Source organism: Balaenoptera ricei, chromosome 14 (genome assembly GCF_028023285.1).
Source record: "Balaenoptera ricei isolate mBalRic1 chromosome 14, mBalRic1.hap2, whole genome shotgun sequence".
NCBI classification, from domain to species: Eukaryota; Metazoa; Chordata; class Mammalia; order Artiodactyla; family Balaenopteridae; genus Balaenoptera; species Balaenoptera ricei.
Window position 1 is genome coordinate 3,346,236 of NC_082652.1, and position 19,623 is coordinate 3,365,858.

Genomic DNA, 19,623 nt, shown 5'->3' on the forward strand with positions numbered 1-19,623 from the left:
CATGAGACCAAGGAACCCAGCAGGAGCCAGACCATGTCAGACCTGGCGGCTCATGTGAAGAATCTACTATATTACCCTAAAGCAGTGGAGAACCTTGGATGAGTTTTTAGAATAGTGTCCAGAGAGTCATGTGGTAGTAATATGATAAGTTTGCATCTTTAAAGAATGCTCTGTGCACTTTTTGTACAAATAAAAGTGGGGCGCATGTAAACTCTGTGACCCACGTATGTACCCACAGAAAAGCCTATGTCTGTTCATCCAAAGTCATGTGTATGATGGTCCGTGGCAGCACTTGTGTCATAGCCAAAAACTGGAAACGCCCAAATGTCCACAGATAGGAAAATGGGTACATCAACTGCGGTGTATTCACACAATGAGAAGGAATGAACCACATAGATCAGTCTCACAAACACAAGTACAGAGGATGTGATCCCATTTATACCAAAGACTGAAAACAGGGAAGACTAAGCAAAGATATCAGGAAAGAGGTTAGCCCTTACCCAGGTCGGGGTGGGGCTAGGGCTGGAAGGGCATGAGGGGCTTCCGGTGTGAACCGCAGTGCTCTGGCTCTGAACTGGGTTCGGGTTACGAGTTTGTTCACTGTGAAATGTCACTGAGCAGAACAGTCATGATGTGTACACCTATCTGTAGGTAATAAAAAAGTTAGACAGAAAAATAAGTCATAATAAGATTATTTAAATAATAAAGGGAGGAAGGAAGGAAGGAGGGAGGGAAAGAAGGAAGGATGGATGGATGGATAGATGGGTGGATGGATGAATGGATGGATGGATGGATGGAGTGAGGGAGAGAGGGAGGGAGGGATGCATGCGTGGGGGGGGGAGGGAGGGAGGGAGGGAGGGATGTCAGAAGTGTAGCAGTCATTTCCAGCCATGGCACTGCCACCCCACCACCTCCACCAAACAAAAGGTGCTGCAGGGGCACCCCCTGAGCTGCTGGTCCGGGACCCCTGTACCACCAGTAACGTCACTTACGGCGGTGGTGAATAAACATGTTCAGTAGGTAACGCTGAGTCGACACAGGCACCATCAGGCTGCATTTGCGATGAGTGTTTTAGATGGCATTTGTTTTGGCCTCGTAAGGATTGCTGTCCAGCATTGCTGGATATTAAGCAGAGAATCCTACGGCGCAAAGCAGCCAGGAAAGCTGGGCTTTTGTTGAAGGATTGAGAGGGACAGGGGGCTTCACCATCCGTTCTCATTCACCTGAGAAGATGAAATCAAAGCCAGAGCCTTTCAGAACAGACGGGTGGATTTCATCTTTGTAAGAAGCTACTCAGATCAGCCCGTTCTTTGTGGAATGAGAGGGTAATAGAACTACCCCTTTTCTGGGCGCGGGACGCCCTCCCGTCAGTAGCTCTGAACTGTCAGTGTAAATGAGAATCAGCCGTGGCATCCGTCAAAATGGAGATTCACTGGCTTAATTGGGAGGTCTCGCCTGGGAGGTCTGCTCGTTTTCTGGAGCTGCCGTAACAAATTGCCACAAACTGGGTCACTCCATTCATTCTCTCACAGTTCTGGAGGCCTGAATTCCAAAATCAAGGTATAGGCAGGGCCGCGCTCTTTCCGGAGGCTCTAGGGGAGGAGGCTTCCTGCCTCTTCCAGCTACTGGGGGCTCCTGGCATCTTCTGGCTGTGGCCGCATCCTTCCAACCTCTGCCTCTGTCATCACTGGCCTTCTTCCCTCAGTCTCTGTGTGTCCTTTTCTGTCTCTTACAGGGACACTCTCATTGGATTTAGAATCCATCCTAATCGAGTCTGACCGCATCTTAACTAGTTCCATGTGCAAAGACCCTATTTCCAAATAAGGTCACTATCTGAGGTGCTGGCTAGACAGGAATCTGGGGGGATTCAATCCACTATCGTAGGTCTGCAGAAGATCTCGGAGGTCTGCATTTGTTAGATTTTATCCTTCTTTGGCAATATTCCACATGGTTTCAAATAACAGAGAAATGTAGTCAGTCCTCATCTTGCGTAGCACCCTGTTAGTGGAAACTCAGCCATCAGAACCATGACCTTGGTCCGTGACCATTCAAGGTGAGGAACCTGCTGACATGAACCATTCTCCACTAACACAAGACAAATCGAGGGCTGCCTGGAGGAAAGGACATACTAAGAAGCTCGTGTCATAGGTGGTGCTATAGACTGAGGGGTCTGTGTCCCCCCAGAATCCATATGTTGAAACCTGGCACCCAAGGTGACGGTGGCAGGAGGTGGGTCCTTTGGGAGGTGATTAGGTGAGGAGGATGCAGCCCTCACTTTGGGATTAGTGCCCTTATAAAAGAGACCCAGAGAGCTCCCTCACTCCTTCCACCCTGTGAGGACAAAGAGAAGACATCCGTCTGTGCAGCAGGTAGCAGGTACCAGATCTGATGGAGCCATCGTCTTGTCCTTCCAGCCCCCAGAAATGGCAGAAATAAACGTCTGATGTTTATAAGCCACCCCGTCTGGTCATTTTTTAATGGCAGCCTGAGCTGACTAAGACAGGTGAGTTCTGCAGAAACAGATGCTGAGCTGGAATTTGGGGCCAAGATGTCTCGGGTCTTTTTTTATTTTTCTTTGTTGGCCTATCTGCTCAGCATGTAAGGTCTTATAGTTCCCCCACCAGGGATCGAACCTGTGCCCCCTGAAATGGAAGCGCGGAGTCTTAACCACTGGAACGCCAGGGAAGTCCCAAGATGTCTCTTAGGGATCAAGCCCAGTGAAGAGAAAGAGGGAGAGCATCAGGCAGAGGGAGAAATCGGGCCACAGCAGGGGCTCTGTCCCCTGCCGGCTGAACCGCTGGGCGGTGCCCCCTCTTCTCTCATGCACCGGGAGTGACCTGCCACAAGGAGGTGACCTATGCAGCTGAGGCAGAGCCCAAGGGGAGACAGCGAGGGCTGGGTGCTGACTGCAGTCCATCCCAAAGGAGGGTCTGGGCGATGCCCCTTGAGGTCTGCCAGCAAATGGCGCTCCTGATGGTGGGCTCCTGCTGAAGGGAGATCTGAGCAGCACCCCCCACAGCTGCTGTGCATCTATCCTGCCACCCTCGTCAGACTAGACCCTAAGGTATAGAGCGGTCAATAGCTGTACTGAGTGTTTGCATGCAGAAGCCTCAGAACTGCACATATATTAACTCATTTACTCTTGAAACAACCCATGAAGCTGGAACTATTATCACCACCCCCATTTTACAGATGAGGAAACCAAGGCACAGAGAGGTTAAGTGACTTGCCCAAGGTCACACAGCCAGTGAGTGAAGGAGCTGGAATAATATAAAACATCGTGGAACATCTGGATCCAGAGCTTAGTGACACTAGACTGCCTTGGGATTTACCCAGAAGGAAAAACTTACACAGACCCCACCATTGTGAAAAAATTCTGAACGAGTGCTACTGGTTTCTTCTAACCCTGCTGTGTTTTCATTGTCCTTATTTAAGAGGAGTTAATTCTATTTATGTACAATGATATTAGTTTTCCATCCCTGACAATAGTACAAGTTTTTTTTTAAAGTGGAAAGGAATTGATTCTTGAACTCTAGTTGGGAGAGCTGGAGCATTTAGGGAAAATGGATGTTTGCTGCTTCTTTTGAAATGAATCATAAAAGGAGGACAGAGGGCTGAAAAGTGGATAGATGTGTGATAAAGCCCATCCAGAATGTATTCATTACAGAAGCTAGGTGGTGGGTGTATGGACGTTTGCTGTAACCAGCCAAGCCCCAGAGCAGGGAAGGAGCCCTCGTGGCCTCTGCCCATCCTCCTCTCCCTCTCTATGGCCATCTCCTGCTGGGACAAATGACCACAAGCCCGGTGGCTTAAAACCACACACATTTAGGGACTTCCCTGGCGGCCCAGTGGTTAGGACTCTGCACTTCCACCGCAGGGGGCACGAGTTCGATCCCTGGTCAGGGAACTAAGATCCCACAAGCTGTGCAGTGTGGCCAAAAAAAAAAAAAGTTACTTGAGAACCACACACGTTTATTCTCTCACAGTTCTGGAGGCCAGAAGTCCTTCATCAGCTTCACAAGGTATCAGCAGGGCCGCACTCCCCCCAGAGGCTCTAGGAGAGAATGATTCCCAGCCTCTTCCAGCTTCTAGAGACGCCTTCCTTGGCGTCCTTGGATTCCTTGGCCCTGTCCTGCATCCTCAAAGCCAGCCGTGTAGCATCTTGCTTTGGTGACACATGTCCTTCCTCTGTCACGGTGGTCGAATGTCCCTCTGTTCCTCTCCTATAAGGACACTCGGATTACATTTAGGGCCCACCTGGATAATCTAGGGTCATCTGTTCATCTCCAGATCCTTAACTTAATCACACCCGCAAAGTCCTTTTTGCCAAATAAGGTAACGTGCTGGTTCCGAGGATTAGGACCTGGTATCTTTGGGGGCCATCGTTCATGCTACCACACGACCCCAAAGCTTTGCCCCAAGTCGTGTTTAGGATGAGCACGAGCTCCCCTGGAGAGCTGGGAGACACAGACAAGGGGACAAGGTCTTTTCTTTGAACTTGGCTTTTCTCTCAGACGTGGGCAGAGGGGAGCAGTCTCGTACACCAGCACAAGCTGCGAACGTGCGTTCCACAGCCAGACCCCAGGGCCGAATCGTGGGACCACAGTCAAGCTCCTTTAACTCTCAGCTTCCTCATCTGGAATATGGGGCTAATGGGAATGCTTGTCTTGGGGTTGTTCTGAGGATGAAATGAGCTGACAGGGGCCTGGATTAACGTGTCTGCATTCTCTGGAAAGCAGAGCCTGAGCCACGGACTCGAGGGCGGCGGGTGTATCTGGGGACTGACTCCAGGACGTGGAGGCGGGAGTGGGGGGGGCAGGACAGGGCACCTAAATGGAAGAGACGGGAAGTGAATCACTGAGCTAGTTACCACGGCGGGCAGGTGGGGAGAATCCCACTGAGAGGGTCCCAGGAACCACGAGGAATACATCTCGGAACCTGCCCGCACAGCTAAGATGGGAGCTTGTCTGCACGTGACTTGCCGAGGGTGTTCTCTGGAGACGTCCGTACGGGAGTGAGGGAGGCCGGATGCAGAAAGGGGAGAAGCGGAGCCGGGATGGCTTCAGATGAGATCGAGCCTCGGCCGATCCCCAGGGGAGCTCCGGGTCATGAACTGTACACACACGGTTCGTCCCTCCTTGAGGCAAACCAGGAAGTCATCATCGGGCAAAAAGGTGGGCTGAGTGGTACCGAGCACCCAGGTAATTCTGCAGGTTCGGCTCCAGCACCTAAGGGCAGTCTGTCAGAGGAGGTGCAGCAAAGCACCTGCAGCAGGTAGGGGTGAGTGTACCCAACCTGTTGAAGAGCTCCCAGGAGAGGTGGATGGGGCCCCATGGCATCTGTCATCACAGCCTCTGCTGTCTCGGAAAGCAAAATCCAGTGTCCACGTTAGGACTAACTCCCCATGATTGTGACCCCAAAAGAGTCACGACACTGCTTTCCTCTGCCGCTTTCTCTTGTTCTTCCTTCGGGATGTGATAAAAACTCATGCGTCCCCCACCCTTCTCTCCCCTCTTCCCAGGTTTCTGACAGATGTGACTACGTCTTCGTCAACGGGAAGGAAATGAAGGGCAAGGTGAATGTGGTGGTGAACTTCACCTACCAGCACCTGACCAGTCCTCTGGAGATGGTGGTGTGGGTGCCCCGTCTGCCCCTGCAGATCGAGGTCTCGGACACCGAGCTCAACCAGATCAAGGGCTGGAGAGTCCCCATCGTCTCCAACAAGAGGTGGGTGTGCAGGTCAGGCGCCATAGCAGAAACCCAAGTCAAGTGCGCTTAGGCTGAAGACGGAGATTTACAGGGCAGCTGATTGCAGGCATGTCTGGTCCCAGGGGTTCCTTGGTACCCTAAGGACTGGTTCTCTCTCCACCTCTTGGCTCCTGCTTGCTTTGTGTTGGCTTCATCACCCATCAGGCTTTTCTCATGAGGTTCCAGACTTTCACTCTACCTTCTCCACGACTGTGCAGAAAGTACATCCTCTCTTGCCCAATAACTCATACAAGAATCCTGGAGTTCAGTGTTATCTTCACTTGGGTTATATGTCCATTCCTGATCTAATCACTGTAGCCGAGGAGGAGAAGGAGGAGGAGGGGGAGGAGGAGGGGAGGGGGAGGGGGAGGAGGAGGGGAGGGGGAGGGGGGGGAGGAGGGGAGGGGGAGGGGAGGGGGGAAGGAGGGGAAGGGGAGGGGGAGGAGGGGTGGGGGAGGGGGAGGGAAGGGGGAGGAGGAGGAGACAGAATACACTGATTGGCCAGCTAGGCTGCAGCCACATTCCCCTGGCTGGGGCCAGAGGAGCTAGGGAAAGAGGTCAACCCTGCCTGAACCAAGAGGTCAATACCAGGAGGAGGGAAGAATTGATTCTTGGAGGAGCCAAGCAACAGAGGTCCACTAGAGAGCTGTCTGAACAGATGCTGGCTGACCTGGGCAGTCTCTTTGTCCCTCCAGCCCAGAAACACTGAGATCACTTTCCCTTGGGGAGATGAAGTCCGAAGCTTGTCACCTGTGTGCCTGGTGCATCACTCTGATGGCGTTAGATGGACTGATAAGTCTGCACCCCCCCACATCAGGCAAATAAACAGGCATCAGGTACAAAGAGAGTTTTGTTCAGAGACTTGGTCACCTTGGAGAAACCCATGCTTAAGGAATCGTATACAAGGGACTTGTAGAAAGTCAAAAGTGAGCATGTGCAGAATTAGACAAGGAAATATTCCTGGAGTCTGGGTACTCAGCAGGGAGGAGTGAACTGGTACTTAGGTGAGGGACAGCTTTTATATTCCTTCCCTTGGAAGTCCACCCCTTTGAGTTCTTACGGCACCTGGGAGAGGGCAGGGCTTCAGGAATGAAGGCTTAGGTCCTGTGTGCCATTGGAAGATGGTTTCAGCAATGCCCCTTTCCTCAACCACGGGGGTTTCTGAGGTTGAGTGGGGAGAATGGAGTTCAGTGTGATTACTGACACTACTGAGGGCAAGTGATTGCAGGGAAAGACTCACCCAAGGACTGGCCGAGTGTGATCGTGAACAGTCCAGATGCTGCCACAACTGTGCAGCTCAGATACGGCAAGAGAGCCACTTCGAGGAGGGAGCGGCTCTTCTGATGGAGACCATGATGGTGCCAGGAAGGACTGACGGCACATAAGGCATCAGATGTCGAGGGAGCAGCTAACATCTGCTAACATCTGCCTCCTGCCTGGTCCTTTCTGCATCTATTATCACAAAATACCTTACCTTGAGTTAAACACTCACTTCCCTCGGGTACTGGTTTGTAGGGCTATAGTGGTCACCCAGGGCCTTAACTGTATCAATTATCTATTGCTACGTAATTTAGTGGCTTATCCCAAAACAAAGTGGCTTAAAAGAAAAACCTATTATCTCCCAGTTCCTCTGGATCCGGAATCCAGGCAAGGCTTAGCTGGGTCTCTCGCAAGCTGCAGTCCAGTTGTCAGCTGGGGCTGCAGTCTCATCACAAGGCTCTGGTGGGGAAGGACCTATGTCCAAGCTCATGTGGTTGTTGGGAGGTCTTAGCTCCTCACTGGCTGTTGGCCAGAGGATGCTGTTTCCAGCTGTAAGACGCCTCCATAGGGCCGCACACAGGATGGCAGCTGACTTCATCAGGGCAGGCAAGAGGGAAGAACCAAGGAAAGAGGGCTGAACAAGACAGAAGTCATAGTTTCTGAAAACCTAATCTTGAAGGTGACATCCTATAACTTTTGCCGTAATTTTTTTTTTTTTTTTTTCACCGCACCACACGGCATGTGGGATCTTAGTTCCCCGACTAGGGATTGAACCCGTGTCCCCTGCATCGGAAGCGTGGAGTCTTAACCACTGGACCGCCAGGGAAGTCCCGCTGTAATCTTTCATTGGAAGAAACTTTTACTAGGTCCAGCCCACACCCAAAGGGAAGGGGATTTCACAAAGTGAATACCGGGAGATATGGGGCTCAGAGGGGACACCTTAGAACTCTGCGGACCACACCAGCCCATTCCGCCTGGTCAGTACTGGTCAGGCCACAGCAGTGCTCAGATCTCCTGAGCAACACCCCTGCACATCTGTCTGAGCCCCGCCCGGGCTGTGAACTCCCCGAGGGCAGGGCTCATGCCCACTCACCTCTGCGGCCCCTACCATGTATGCTTCATCCCCCGCGCCCAACCGTTGACCCAACAAATCAGCATCTGTTCAATCGAACTGACCCCTTGACAGGCCAGCTCGGGACAGCGAGGAAGAGGACGAAGACGAGAAGAAAGGCCGGGGCTGCGCTCTCCAGTACCAGCACGCCATGGTGCGGGTCTTGACTCAGTTTGTGGCCGAGGCGGCTGAGCCCGGGGGACAGCTGGCCCACCTGCTGGGCTCAGATTGGCAGGTGGACATCACGGAGCTGGTAAAGGACTTCATGCAGGTGGAGGAGCCCCGGATTGCCAAGCTGCAAGGGGGACAAGTCCTGATTGGCCAGGAGCTCGGGATGACCACCATTCAGGTAAGAAACCCCCCAAGGCAAAGACTCTCTGTATTCCTGTCACGTCTCTACCCAGACAAGAACTCGGCTGTTTGTTGTCACTGAGAGCAATATCCATTTTTATTTATTTATTTTTTTAATTGAAGTAGAGTCGATGTACAGTGTTGTGTTAGTTTCAGGTGTACAGAAAAGTGATGCAGCTATACATATGTATACATCTCTTCTTTTTCATATTCTTTTCCATTATAGGTTATTACAAGATACTGAATATAGTTCCCTGTGCTATACAGTAGGTCCTTGTCGTTTATCGATTTTATATATAGTAGCGTGTATATGTTAGTCCCAAACGCCTAATTTATCCCCCCCTTTCCCTTTTGGTAACCATAAGTTTGTTTTCTATGTCCGTGGGTCTATTTCTGTTTTGTAAATAAGTGCACTTTATCATTTTCTTAGATTCCACGTATAAGTGATATCATATGATATTTGTCTTTCTCTGTCTGGCTTACTTAGTGTGATAATATCTAGGTCCATTTCTGTTGCTGCAAATAGCATTATTTCATTCTTTTTTTTATGGCTGAGTAATCTTCCATTGTATATCTGTACCACATCCTCTTTATCCATTCATCTGTAGATGGACATTCAGGTTGCTTCCATGTCTTGGCTATTGTAAATAGTGCTGCTGTGAACATTGGGGTGCGTGTATCGAATTAGAGTTTTGTCTAGATGTATGCCCAGGAGTGGTATCCCTGGATCATACGGTAGCGCTATTTGACAGTATCCATTTTCAGAGTGAACAGACTGAAAGAAGCTGTCAAATAAACAACAGAAAGGGTATAATGATGGACTGGCTTCTCAGGATGGGTCATGTTTGAAACTCCAAGACATTATTTGTCTCTAAGACATGGTGGATGTTACCATCTTGGGACAAGAGCTCTAAAAATAAAGCTACTATATGATCCAGCAATCCCACTCCTGGGCGTATATCTGGAAAAGACAAAAACTCGAATTCAAAAAGATACCTGCACCCCAATGTTCACTGCAGCACCATTTACAACAGCTGAGACATGGAATCAACCTGAATGTCCATCGATGGATGAATGGATGAAGAAGATGTGGTATATATACACAATGGAATACTACTCAGCCATAAAAAAAGAATGAAATGCTTTGCAGCAACATGGATGGACCTAGAGATGATCATACTAAGTGAAGTAAGCCAGACAGAGCAAGACAAATATCATATGATAAACCTTATATGATACAAATGAACTGTTACAAAACAGAAACAGAAGAAAAAAAAAAAAAAACAGGGCTTCCCTGGTGGTGCAGTGGTTGAGAATCCGCCTGCCAATGCAGGGGACACGGGTTCGAGCCCTGGTCTGGGAAGATCCCACGTGCCGCGGAGCAACTAGGCCTGTGAGCCACAATTACTGAGCCTGCGCGTCTGGAGCCTGTGCTCCGCAACAAGAGAGGCTGCGATAATGAGAGGCCTGCGCGCTGCGATGAAGAGTGGCCCCCGCTTGCCACAACTAGAGAAAGCCCTCACACAGAAACGAAGACCCAACACAGCCATAAATAAATAAATAAATAAATAAAACCTTTAAAAAAAAAAACAGTATTAACTTTAAAAAAAAAACAAAAAAACAAAAAAAACAAAACAGAAACAGCCTCACAGACATAGAAAACAAACTTATGGTTGCTAAAGGGGAAAGGTCTGGGGAGGGATAAATTAGGAGTTTGAAATTAGCATATACCAACAAGGACCTACTGTATAGCACAGGGAACTCTACTCATTACTCTGTAATATCCTATATGGGAAAAGAATCTGAAAAAGAACAGATACATGTACATGTATAGCTGAATCACATTGTTGTACACCTGAAACTAACACAACCTTGTAAATCAACCATACCCCAATATAAAATAAAATTTTTGTAATTTAAAAATATTTTTTAAAAAGCTCTTGGGGTGGGCTGAGCTCATCAGAATCATGGGTGTGGCCAGCAGCTTCTCACTTGGTCGCTCCACCTCACTGACCATCGTCACTGAAAAGCTTCCCATCCTGCCATGAAGCTCAGCTGTCTCCACCAGGTCCCAGCCTGCCACATGATGAAACCTGGAGCATTTCAGAAATGTACTGAAGGAAGCAACAGAGTTATTATGATTCCACTGGTCTTGTAAGCACCTACTGCTAGGAATGGATGGGGTGAACCGGTATGCAACATGAGAGCTTTGAAACAAACACCTTCACAAGACACGGTTCTGGGAGGTCACTTGGGAGTTACTTACCTCCTGTCTGAGAGCAAATATTGTTCCTCAGTGACTGCCCCATTTATAGAAGAGGTGATCATCCTATTAGCCAAACAGTGAGGTTTCTAAAGCAGTTAAAAGTGAAACTATATTAGATTGCAGAAGATTTAAAACATTCTGGAAAATGGGCTGATATTTAAGAGAGATCATTTTTGAACCCATTATTATCAAATGATTGAATTAACCCTGAGACGTCTCATTAAAATAGAATATTGCAGCTGTCAGTTGGAGAATACATTATAAAATTTTCAGACAGTCTATCAGAAACAAAATGCTTTTATTTGTACAATCAAGAAAATGTAATTTTGCTGTTAACTCTGTACTGTTCTATTAAAAATGTTTTATAATTTTGCTTTTAAATTTTCATATGAAACCATTTGCAAATGACGTACTTAATTTAATAAAATACTTTAGCCACTGGAAAAAAATAAAAATAAAAGAGATCATTTTATTCAAGGGGGAAAGTAAATTACTTTGAACTGGGACTCAGGAGTCACACGCTCCAATGCTCTCTAAAAGCTGTGAAGGTACCCTCTGTGAAGAAAGCAGCCAGGGCATCAGGTGAAAGAGGATGACTGATTTGGGCCCTAAGTGTTAGGAGGACAATAGGGAGTGGTGAGGAGTGTGGCAAAGGGAGGCTGCTACTCATCTCCAAAAGGTGCCAAGAGGAAATGGGAGCCCAGTGTGGAGAGATGCTGCAACTTTTCCAGAATAGCTAGAAATCTATCTTTCATACGAAATCCTCTGTATTTTAAGGATGGCCATTCATCCCATTTTGAAGTGTTATGTCAAACAAAACATATCTGCCCCATAGACAAGCGCTTGTAATCTTCACAGTTGACTTTTGCTTGAAAGATCTAAATTAAAGTTGATCCATGGGCTAAAGTGATGCTGATATCTGGAAACTGGAACCAAGACGACAACTTGACACTGACCGCTCAAAATGATCATTTAAATACAAAGACGCAATAAAACACTGTTCAGAAATCAGGTATTTCTGTGAAAATCAATGAGTGTGAATGGGCCAGCTTCCCATGCGTGAAACATGAAAATTGTCCTAGTGGGGCATCTGCTCCTGAGACCCTTCATTTTTCCCTCTTATTTATGCCCACTGAGTCCTCCTGAGTTATAAATTCATTTGGCCACTTTCTTCTGGGGACTCATGTTTCATACCCAGCGCCATTCAAGTTGTCCTAACCAGACTTAGAAACTGAAGAAGGTATTTGAATAAAAATATGGGGCTTTGATAAAGGAATTTAATGAATCCAGGGAAAACTATCTTGAGATACATCTTCATAAATATCACCAGCAACTTGAAAAGAGAAATACGTCAAAAAAAGCTGGGGAAGGGAGAATGAAACCTGTTTCACCCAGAAGATTAAGGATTCATAGAGGGGAGTCTAAATCAGCTCTTTGTAACTTGGATGAGGGACGGGGAGAGCAGAGGTGCTTCCACTGACAATCTTCCAAAGCAGGATTTCCTCTTCAGGGTCTAAATTGAACGGAAGCTTCATTCCCCAGGGCATCACAGGTGTCCAGAGACAAATGAGACTTCGGGACATCGGTGTCAAGGGTAGGACTCGCAGCTGAGTTTATCGGAGGATGCAAGCTGATATTCCAAAATGCAACTGTCACTGCTCAGTGTTGCCCAAAGTGTGGAGTGCAAGCTCCCGGTGACACACAGGATGCTTCAGGTGGTACATGGACTGACCGTCTCTTCTTTGAGTGTAACTGGTCATTGGTGATCATGCGTAGAAGAGAGAAATATAGAAATATATAGCTAGCATATCGAAACCATTTTTCTATGACGCTATGAAGCTTTTTTAAACAAATTATTTACATAAAATAATTTTAAACAAAATATGCACTAAGTAATACTAGAAATGATCCATGCTGTTAGAAGAATCGTGAAGTTAGTGCTGAAATGAGTGAAAATGTTAATTCTTCCTCTCAAGGTCTGAGGGCAGTTCATGGTAGGCAGTGGAGTTTATTTGATGCTGGGGGTGGGAGGCCAGGTCCTACCCCATCCACTCCTTGATACCATCTTGCTGTTACTTAAAAAATGCGCTATATTTTCACAAGCAAGCTGTATCTTTTAGAAGAAGGCATGAGTGGGAAAGACCCGTTTTTGCTCTTTCCGGCTCCTCTGGCTCTGTCTGTCTCTATCCACCCCCTGCACGGCGCATCGTTTACACCATCGGGGGGATTTCTGGAACCACAGAGAGCTTTTCCTTCCTATGTCGGTTCTGCCTTTCAGATCCTGTCGCCTCTGTCAGATGCCATCTTGGCCGAGAAGACCATCACCGTGCTGGACGAGAAGGTGACGATCACAGACCTCGGGGTGCAGCTGGTGGCAGGGCTGTCTCTCTCCCTGCAGCTCAGCCCTGGGAGCAACAGAGCCATCTTTGCCACCGCGGTGGCTCAGGAACTTCTGCAAAGGCCCGGACAGGTGTGGGGTGGGGATGGGGCACCGTGGGAAGGGGTCACATGTCAGGGGGCTCACACAGCAGGCGGGTCACACCAGGTGAGGTCACACACCAGGTGGGGTGATATATCCAGGGGGGGTTACACATGGGGGGGGTCACACACCAGGTAAGGTCACTCATTAGGTGAGGTCACACACCAGGTGAGGTCACTCATCAGCTGAGGTCACACCCAGGTGAGGTCACACATCAGGTGAGGTCACACACCAGGTGAGGCCACACATCAGGTGAGGTCACACACCAGGTGAGGCCACACATCAGGTGAGGTCACACACCAGGTGAGGCCACACATCATGTGAGGTCACACACCAGGTGCGGTTACACAGCAGGTGGGGTCACTCACCAGGTGAGGCCACACACCAGGTGAGGTCACACACCAGGTGAGGTCACACACCAGGTGAGGCCACACATCAGGTGAGGTCACACACCAGGTGAGGTCACACACCAGGTGAGGCCACACATCAGGTGAGGTCACACACCAGGTGGGGCCCACACCAGCGGGGGAATCCCATATTTCTTGGGGTCACGTGGTGGGGTTGGGTCACATGTCAGTGGGGTCGTTCACTGGGTGGGCTTCCGCCCTGAGCAGGTCACACGTCAGGTGAGGTCGCAGAGTGGGGTGAGGTCACGCGTAGATCATGTTGCCCGTGTGGTGGAATCACTAATTGGGGTGGAGGGGTCCCGCAGAAGAGTGGGCTCGCACATCGGGTGCTCCGCAGTCTGGAAAGGCGTTGTGAAGGGGCAGCTGCTTAGCTTCAGGCCTCCTAGCCCCCCCGAGGGAGATGCCAGACAACAGGGTTGCCAGGAGTGAAGGATTACAGGCACCAGGAGCAGAGAGGCTGGACGCGGTCTCCTCGCGCCCCATCGTGCGTCACGTGGGCTGCTTCTCCCCCCCAAGATGGTCCTGGCTCTGGACCCCGCTGACCTCCCCGAGCAGTGGCGTGAAAGCGAGGGCGGGAACAGACTCCAAGGAGGGGTCCACAGCCTTCTGCTAAGTCCCTGCTCAAAAAAACGGGGAAACGGGTCTGGGGGTCGGAAGGAGATTGGAGGAGATGCTTCCACATTTGTCGTTTAGCTCAAAGCAGAAGTAACAAGCCGGTGGTGACATCAGTCATGGCCTTCTTTCTCTTTGTTGGAAACCAGTGTGCGCTAATAGAGTGTGTGTGTTGTGTGTATGTGTGTGTGCTGTGCATGTGTGTGTTTGTGTTATGTATGTGTGTAGTGTGTAGTGTGTGTTGTGTATGTGTACGTGTTGTGGTGTGTATCGTGTGGTGTGTGTTTGTGTGTTGATACAATGGTTTCCAAACAAAGAGGAATGTTGGAAGGGCACTTGGAAATGTCATCTGATCTCCTCCCTCATCCGAGATGGAGAAACTTTATTTCTTAGAAAGAAATTGGATGGAGACTTTGGTGAGCCCTGTTTAATGCCCAAGGACGGTGGTCTCAGGCTACTGATTCTCTGCGCCCCATGAGACAGGACTGTCCTCCTGTGGGGATGCCAGAAGGCCTCCAGCCCACATAGGGGGTTTTCGGGCAGCTTTCCTTACTGGTCGGGAGCGCTTCCTGGAAGCTCTCCCCTCGGCAGGTACGTTACCATCTGGGCCCCCTCTTGCACCTGCTGAGGCTGTGACTATGGGCAGGAAGGTGAGCTAGGCTGGACCCGCCCCTGGACACACAGAGCCTTACCATTTTCCCAGCCCGTACCCATCACTGAAGGCTCCCCTGCCAGGTGTTAGCTAATCCCTTGCCCTTTCACTGTGGTCTTTGCGTGCAGGGGTTTGGATTAGAAAGCACTTGAAAGTGGATGGTCTCAATAACGGATACGAATTCTTGCCAAAGACAAACCTCCCTTTTCGCGGGGCATGATGCCAGCCAGGATGCAAGTTACAGATAGCAGAGGAGAAATAACCCGAGGCTTCTTCCTGTCTTCCTGGGGCGATCAAATCAGGTGACTGCCAGTTAGGAGTTAAGGAAGCGATAAGACAGAATAAGGCCACAGAGCTAATCCATTTCCGACATGCGGAGCTAGGCACGTGACCCTGAGGTCTGCTCCGTGCTTGCTTTGGATGGAGCTTAGTCCCTGCCTGCAACTTGGCTCCGACATTTCAGTTTCAAGAAATCCAATGTGCATTTGAATTTCCTGCTGCAATTTCACAGCCAATCAGAAGGCCCAGGTAAACCAAGGTCACATCCAGTGGCTTCTGCCCTGTGTCTTGGAGGCATTTTCCACTTAGCAGCCAGCCCAAGCCGATGGCTAACAAGGTCAGTATTTACTGGCTGTGCTGAAGGAGGAGCAGAGACCACCAGTCATACGTGAGAAGCTCCCTTCTCAGTTCCAAAGACCAGACTCCACCAGGAAAACTTAACTTCTGTCGTGGTCGGTGGCTCTTTGGTTGCAAGAAAGAGAAATCCCCTCAAGCAAGTTTAAATAACACAGGATTTATTACAAGCATAGTGGGACCCTCTTAGACCCCAGCTATAAGAACTTGGGGAAACTGGGGGGGTCTCATGTCCATTATCTCATTAAATAAATGCTGTGCCCAGACACTTGCCTACACCCGATCCATCGTGGGTTGCTCCAAAGTGGGGCTTCATTCTCCAGTTTTATATGAGCTCCCACTCATCTTCCCACCACTAAGTGCTTCACTCCCATCTTGCTTATTTCAAATTGGAGGGGGAGATGCCGGCTGGCTCAGAGCTGCAGAGGTGAGTGGCTCTGACAGCAGCCGTCCTATGGGTCCAATCAGCTGTGGCCAGGTGGGCAGGAGCACAAGCCTCTTAGGGCTGTGCATCCTTCTGGGTTTGGGGTGGAACAGCTTCTCCGGGAGCTAGGAGGAGGGAGGGAGCAATGGGTCTCCCAGTTCGCTGTCAAGGCCAATGACATCTTCACTCAAACTGAAGGCTTAGAGGTTATCTTGTCTATTACCATCTCCCTGGACAGACTAGTCCCAAGGAAAGCTGGTCTAAAGCAACAAAGTAGAAAGACAAGGGATTGAGATGGACACAAGTCTTGACCCTGGCTACTTTTGGGTCTCCCAATTTCCCCCAAGTGGTTGGGCTGGAGAGTGGATGGGAAGACAAAGATTCACCCAACAGAAAGCTTCCTAACCCTTCCTAACCCCAGCCCTAACCCTAGCCCTAACCCTCTCTCTGGCTGGTTGGTTTTACTCTTCACCTCCAAGCCAAGACTGTCCACAAGCCAATACAAACCCATCCTTAGATGCTGATGTAGCAGGACCAACACAACCAAAGCCCGCAGCCCCTCTGGGGCACCCTTGTTTAGGTTAGGGGTTTTAACCTGTGTTGTGAGTAATGCACGGAGACTCGGTATTAAAGCAACTTAAAAATAACGTAATAAATATTTTTCGTTTAAATGTGTAACATTTGTAAATGACCCCACTAACCGGTAAATCTCCTTTGATATGCAGTTTATTACTATGCAGAAGTAGATCTTGCACCGCAGAAAGAAGCCATCTTTCTTTCAACACCTGAGGAAAGAAAGCAAATCTTATTAGGGAGTGTTATTCCTGGTCCTGTTTCATCATTGTCATTTTGCTGTTGTAGTTTTCTTTGGCTTCTGCATCTTTACAAGAATTCATTCTCTTTCATACCCTTAGTATTTCTTGCCTCTTATTTCTACACTGCATAAAAGGTTTCCCTTTGTTCTTGTAGTATTATCTTTGCGACAGAGTGTCTATTTTTACTAAGACTTTGTATTCAGTGAGCTTTGAGGCCCATTTTGATGAACTTACTTATTTTCTTCAACAGGAAGCGGCCATCAGTTGCTGGGTCCAATTCAGTGATGGCTCTGTCACCCCCTTGGATATTTACGATGCGAAAGACTTCTCCCTGATGGCCACATCACTGGATGAGAAGGTGGTCTCTATCCACCAAGACCCCAAATTCAAGTGGCCTATAATCACCGCTGAAGCCGAAGGACAGGGTGCCCTGGTGAAGGTCGAAATGGTTATTTGTGAATCATGCCAGAAATCCAAGCGGAAGAGTGTGTTGGCTGTGGGGACGGCCAACATCAAAGTTAAGTTTGGCCAAAACGATGCCAATCCCAACACCAGTGACAGCAGACACATGGGGGCAGGAGGTCACCTGGATAATAATGTCAGTGACAGAAGACCCAAAAAACCCTCGCAAGAATGGCGGAGTCAAGAGGGACGGTACTACGGCAGTTCTTCCGTGGGCCTCATGGAAGGAAGGGGCTCCACAACGGAAAGGTCCACCTTCCAGAAGAACCATGGCCAGGAAAGCCTTTTGGATGATGACAGCCATTTGCAGACCATCTCCATTGACCTCACCAGCTTCCCAGCCCAGGTGGACCTGCCCAGAAGCTATGGGGAAATGGATGAGAATGACCTCACACAGGCCTCCAAAGGGCTGAGCGACTTGGAAATTGGGATGTATGCCCTGTTGGGTGTCTTCTGCCTGGCCATTTTGGTCTTCCTAATAAACTGTGTGACCTTTGCATTGAAGTACAGGCACAAACAGGTTCCCTTCGAAGAACAAGAAGGTATGAGTCAGTACCATGACTGGGTCGGGTTGAGCCACCGGGCCGAACTGTTGGAGAATCACATCAACTTGGCTTCCTCCCAAGAGGAGCAGATCACTGCCATCGACAGGGGCATGGATTTCGAGGAGAGTAAGTATCTCCTCAGCACCAACTCCCAAAACAGCATCAACGGACAGCTGTTCAAACCTTCAGGACCCACACTCATGGATGGGACAGATCAGAAAAGTGAGCCCCCAACGTCCCCCACCTCAAAAAGGAAAAGAGTGAAGTTCACCACTTTCACCACCGTCTCTACGGATGATAGATGCCCCACCGTGAACTCCATAGCGACCAGCAGTGAGGATGCCATGAACTGGGTCTGCCAGGATCTGGACCCTGGGGGATGCCAGGAGTCACGCGGCTACCTGGAAGGATTACGTGAAGATGTGTAAGCCGGGCCTTCACGGACATTGGTTCTCACTCACCTTTCGGCCTTCAACTTGGGGATGTGGGGCAACGGTGTGCCCGGTGGGGAAGTAAAAAGACAGGACAAGATCAGGGTGACGCTATCCACAGAGCCACAGAAAATGACCCTGGCTCCCCTGGGGCGGCCCCGAGTTGGAATTGAGGTCCACATTCCAGGGTCCAACGTTTCTGTCAATGTTAAGGGGTTTATCCTGCATGGCAAGATTTTTAAATTGGAGGAAAGATGAGTTCTGAATCACTGAACTTCAGAGAGCCTCCAGGAAAGAACAATCCCTCTCTTGCCATCTCACTTTCTTTGATCAAAGCAATTTGGATATTGTCAAAGCCACACAGCTAACATATTCAATGTTGTGGACCACAGGAGAAAAATGAGACTCAGGTTGGGGCCTTAAGGGGATGGGTGGGAGGAAGCGTGTCCCTGGACCTCGGGCAGCACATCTGGCTGTGAGTATAAGCAGAGGTGGAGTCTAGCGCCATCTAGAGGCAGCTCTTGGGAAGCAAGAGTTTCGAGTTTCGAGTTGTTATCTCCCAAAGCCTGGGCAAAGCAAGGCAATCGCTGACAAGGATTGAAAGGGAACAAGAGGGCGAATAGGCCACCAATACCTTTGTAACTAGATGCCAAGAACAACCACCCAAACAAACAAAAACGCTTGAGCCGTTCAGAGCATCCCTTTATTAGTAAACTAGGGAGCCTGGGTGTAGACTTTCAACTGGGTTCGAAGAACCAGAAATTTTTTTTTTTTTTTTTTTTTTTTTTTAGCAAATTCACTATGTTCACGTTTGTACTCCTCCTCCCCCCACGCCCCACATCGCCACCTTTCCAAAAGTCATTGGTCGCTCGGCAGTGGAGGGCAGTGGTGTCCCCATTCCCTGTCTTCCACTGTGGCCTCTGTGTCAACTACCAGGGGACATTCTACACTGAAGCCCCACTGGGCGAACTTCACACGTGTCCTTCTTTGAAGAGGCTGGTCTTTGAGGGTCAGCAGCGCTCACAAGGAATTCAGCACCCAGGGATGCTCCTTCCCCTTGCTTTTCTGGAAAGCGAGGAGGGAGGGCTCTTCTGTGATGCGGCTGTGGACGGTCTCATCCAGTCTGCTGCTCAAGGCTGATGAGATAAATCTGGGTATCCACACGGAGGGTACAGGGCGGGGAGAGTTGGGACTCGGGGTGTGCGATGAGGTGGGTTGGGCAGGAAGCCTGGCCTATTCACACACAGGGGGTCGGGGGGGGGGCATGGGAGGCTTCTTCTCCACCTTGGAGGGATGGAGGGACCTGAGGTAACCACCTATGGGGCAGAGAGCTGGGTTATTCGAGCGTTGGGTTCTAAGGTCAGTTTCTATTTCTCTGTCCCTGTGTCTTTCTGAACCTGTCTCTCTGCTTCCTCTGTCTCTCTTTC

At 49.4% G+C, this 19,623-nt stretch overlaps 1 protein-coding gene across 1 annotated transcript in view; it reads left to right on the forward strand.

The window, feature by feature from the left end:
- The window catches only part of TMEM132D (transmembrane protein 132D), a 678,719-nt gene extending 659,332 nt beyond the window's left edge, over nt 1-19,387 (forward strand). The window contains exons 6-9 of the mRNA XM_059893671.1: nt 5,522-5,727; nt 8,195-8,468; nt 13,015-13,206; nt 17,009-19,387. Coding sequence (XP_059749654.1) covers nt 5,522-5,727; nt 8,195-8,468; nt 13,015-13,206; nt 17,009-18,193 — 1,857 coding nt within the window. The 3' untranslated portion in view covers nt 18,194-19,387. The remainder of the gene's footprint in view (nt 1-5,521; nt 5,728-8,194; nt 8,469-13,014; nt 13,207-17,008) is intronic.
- The last annotated feature ends 236 nt before the right edge of the window (nt 19,388-19,623 follow it).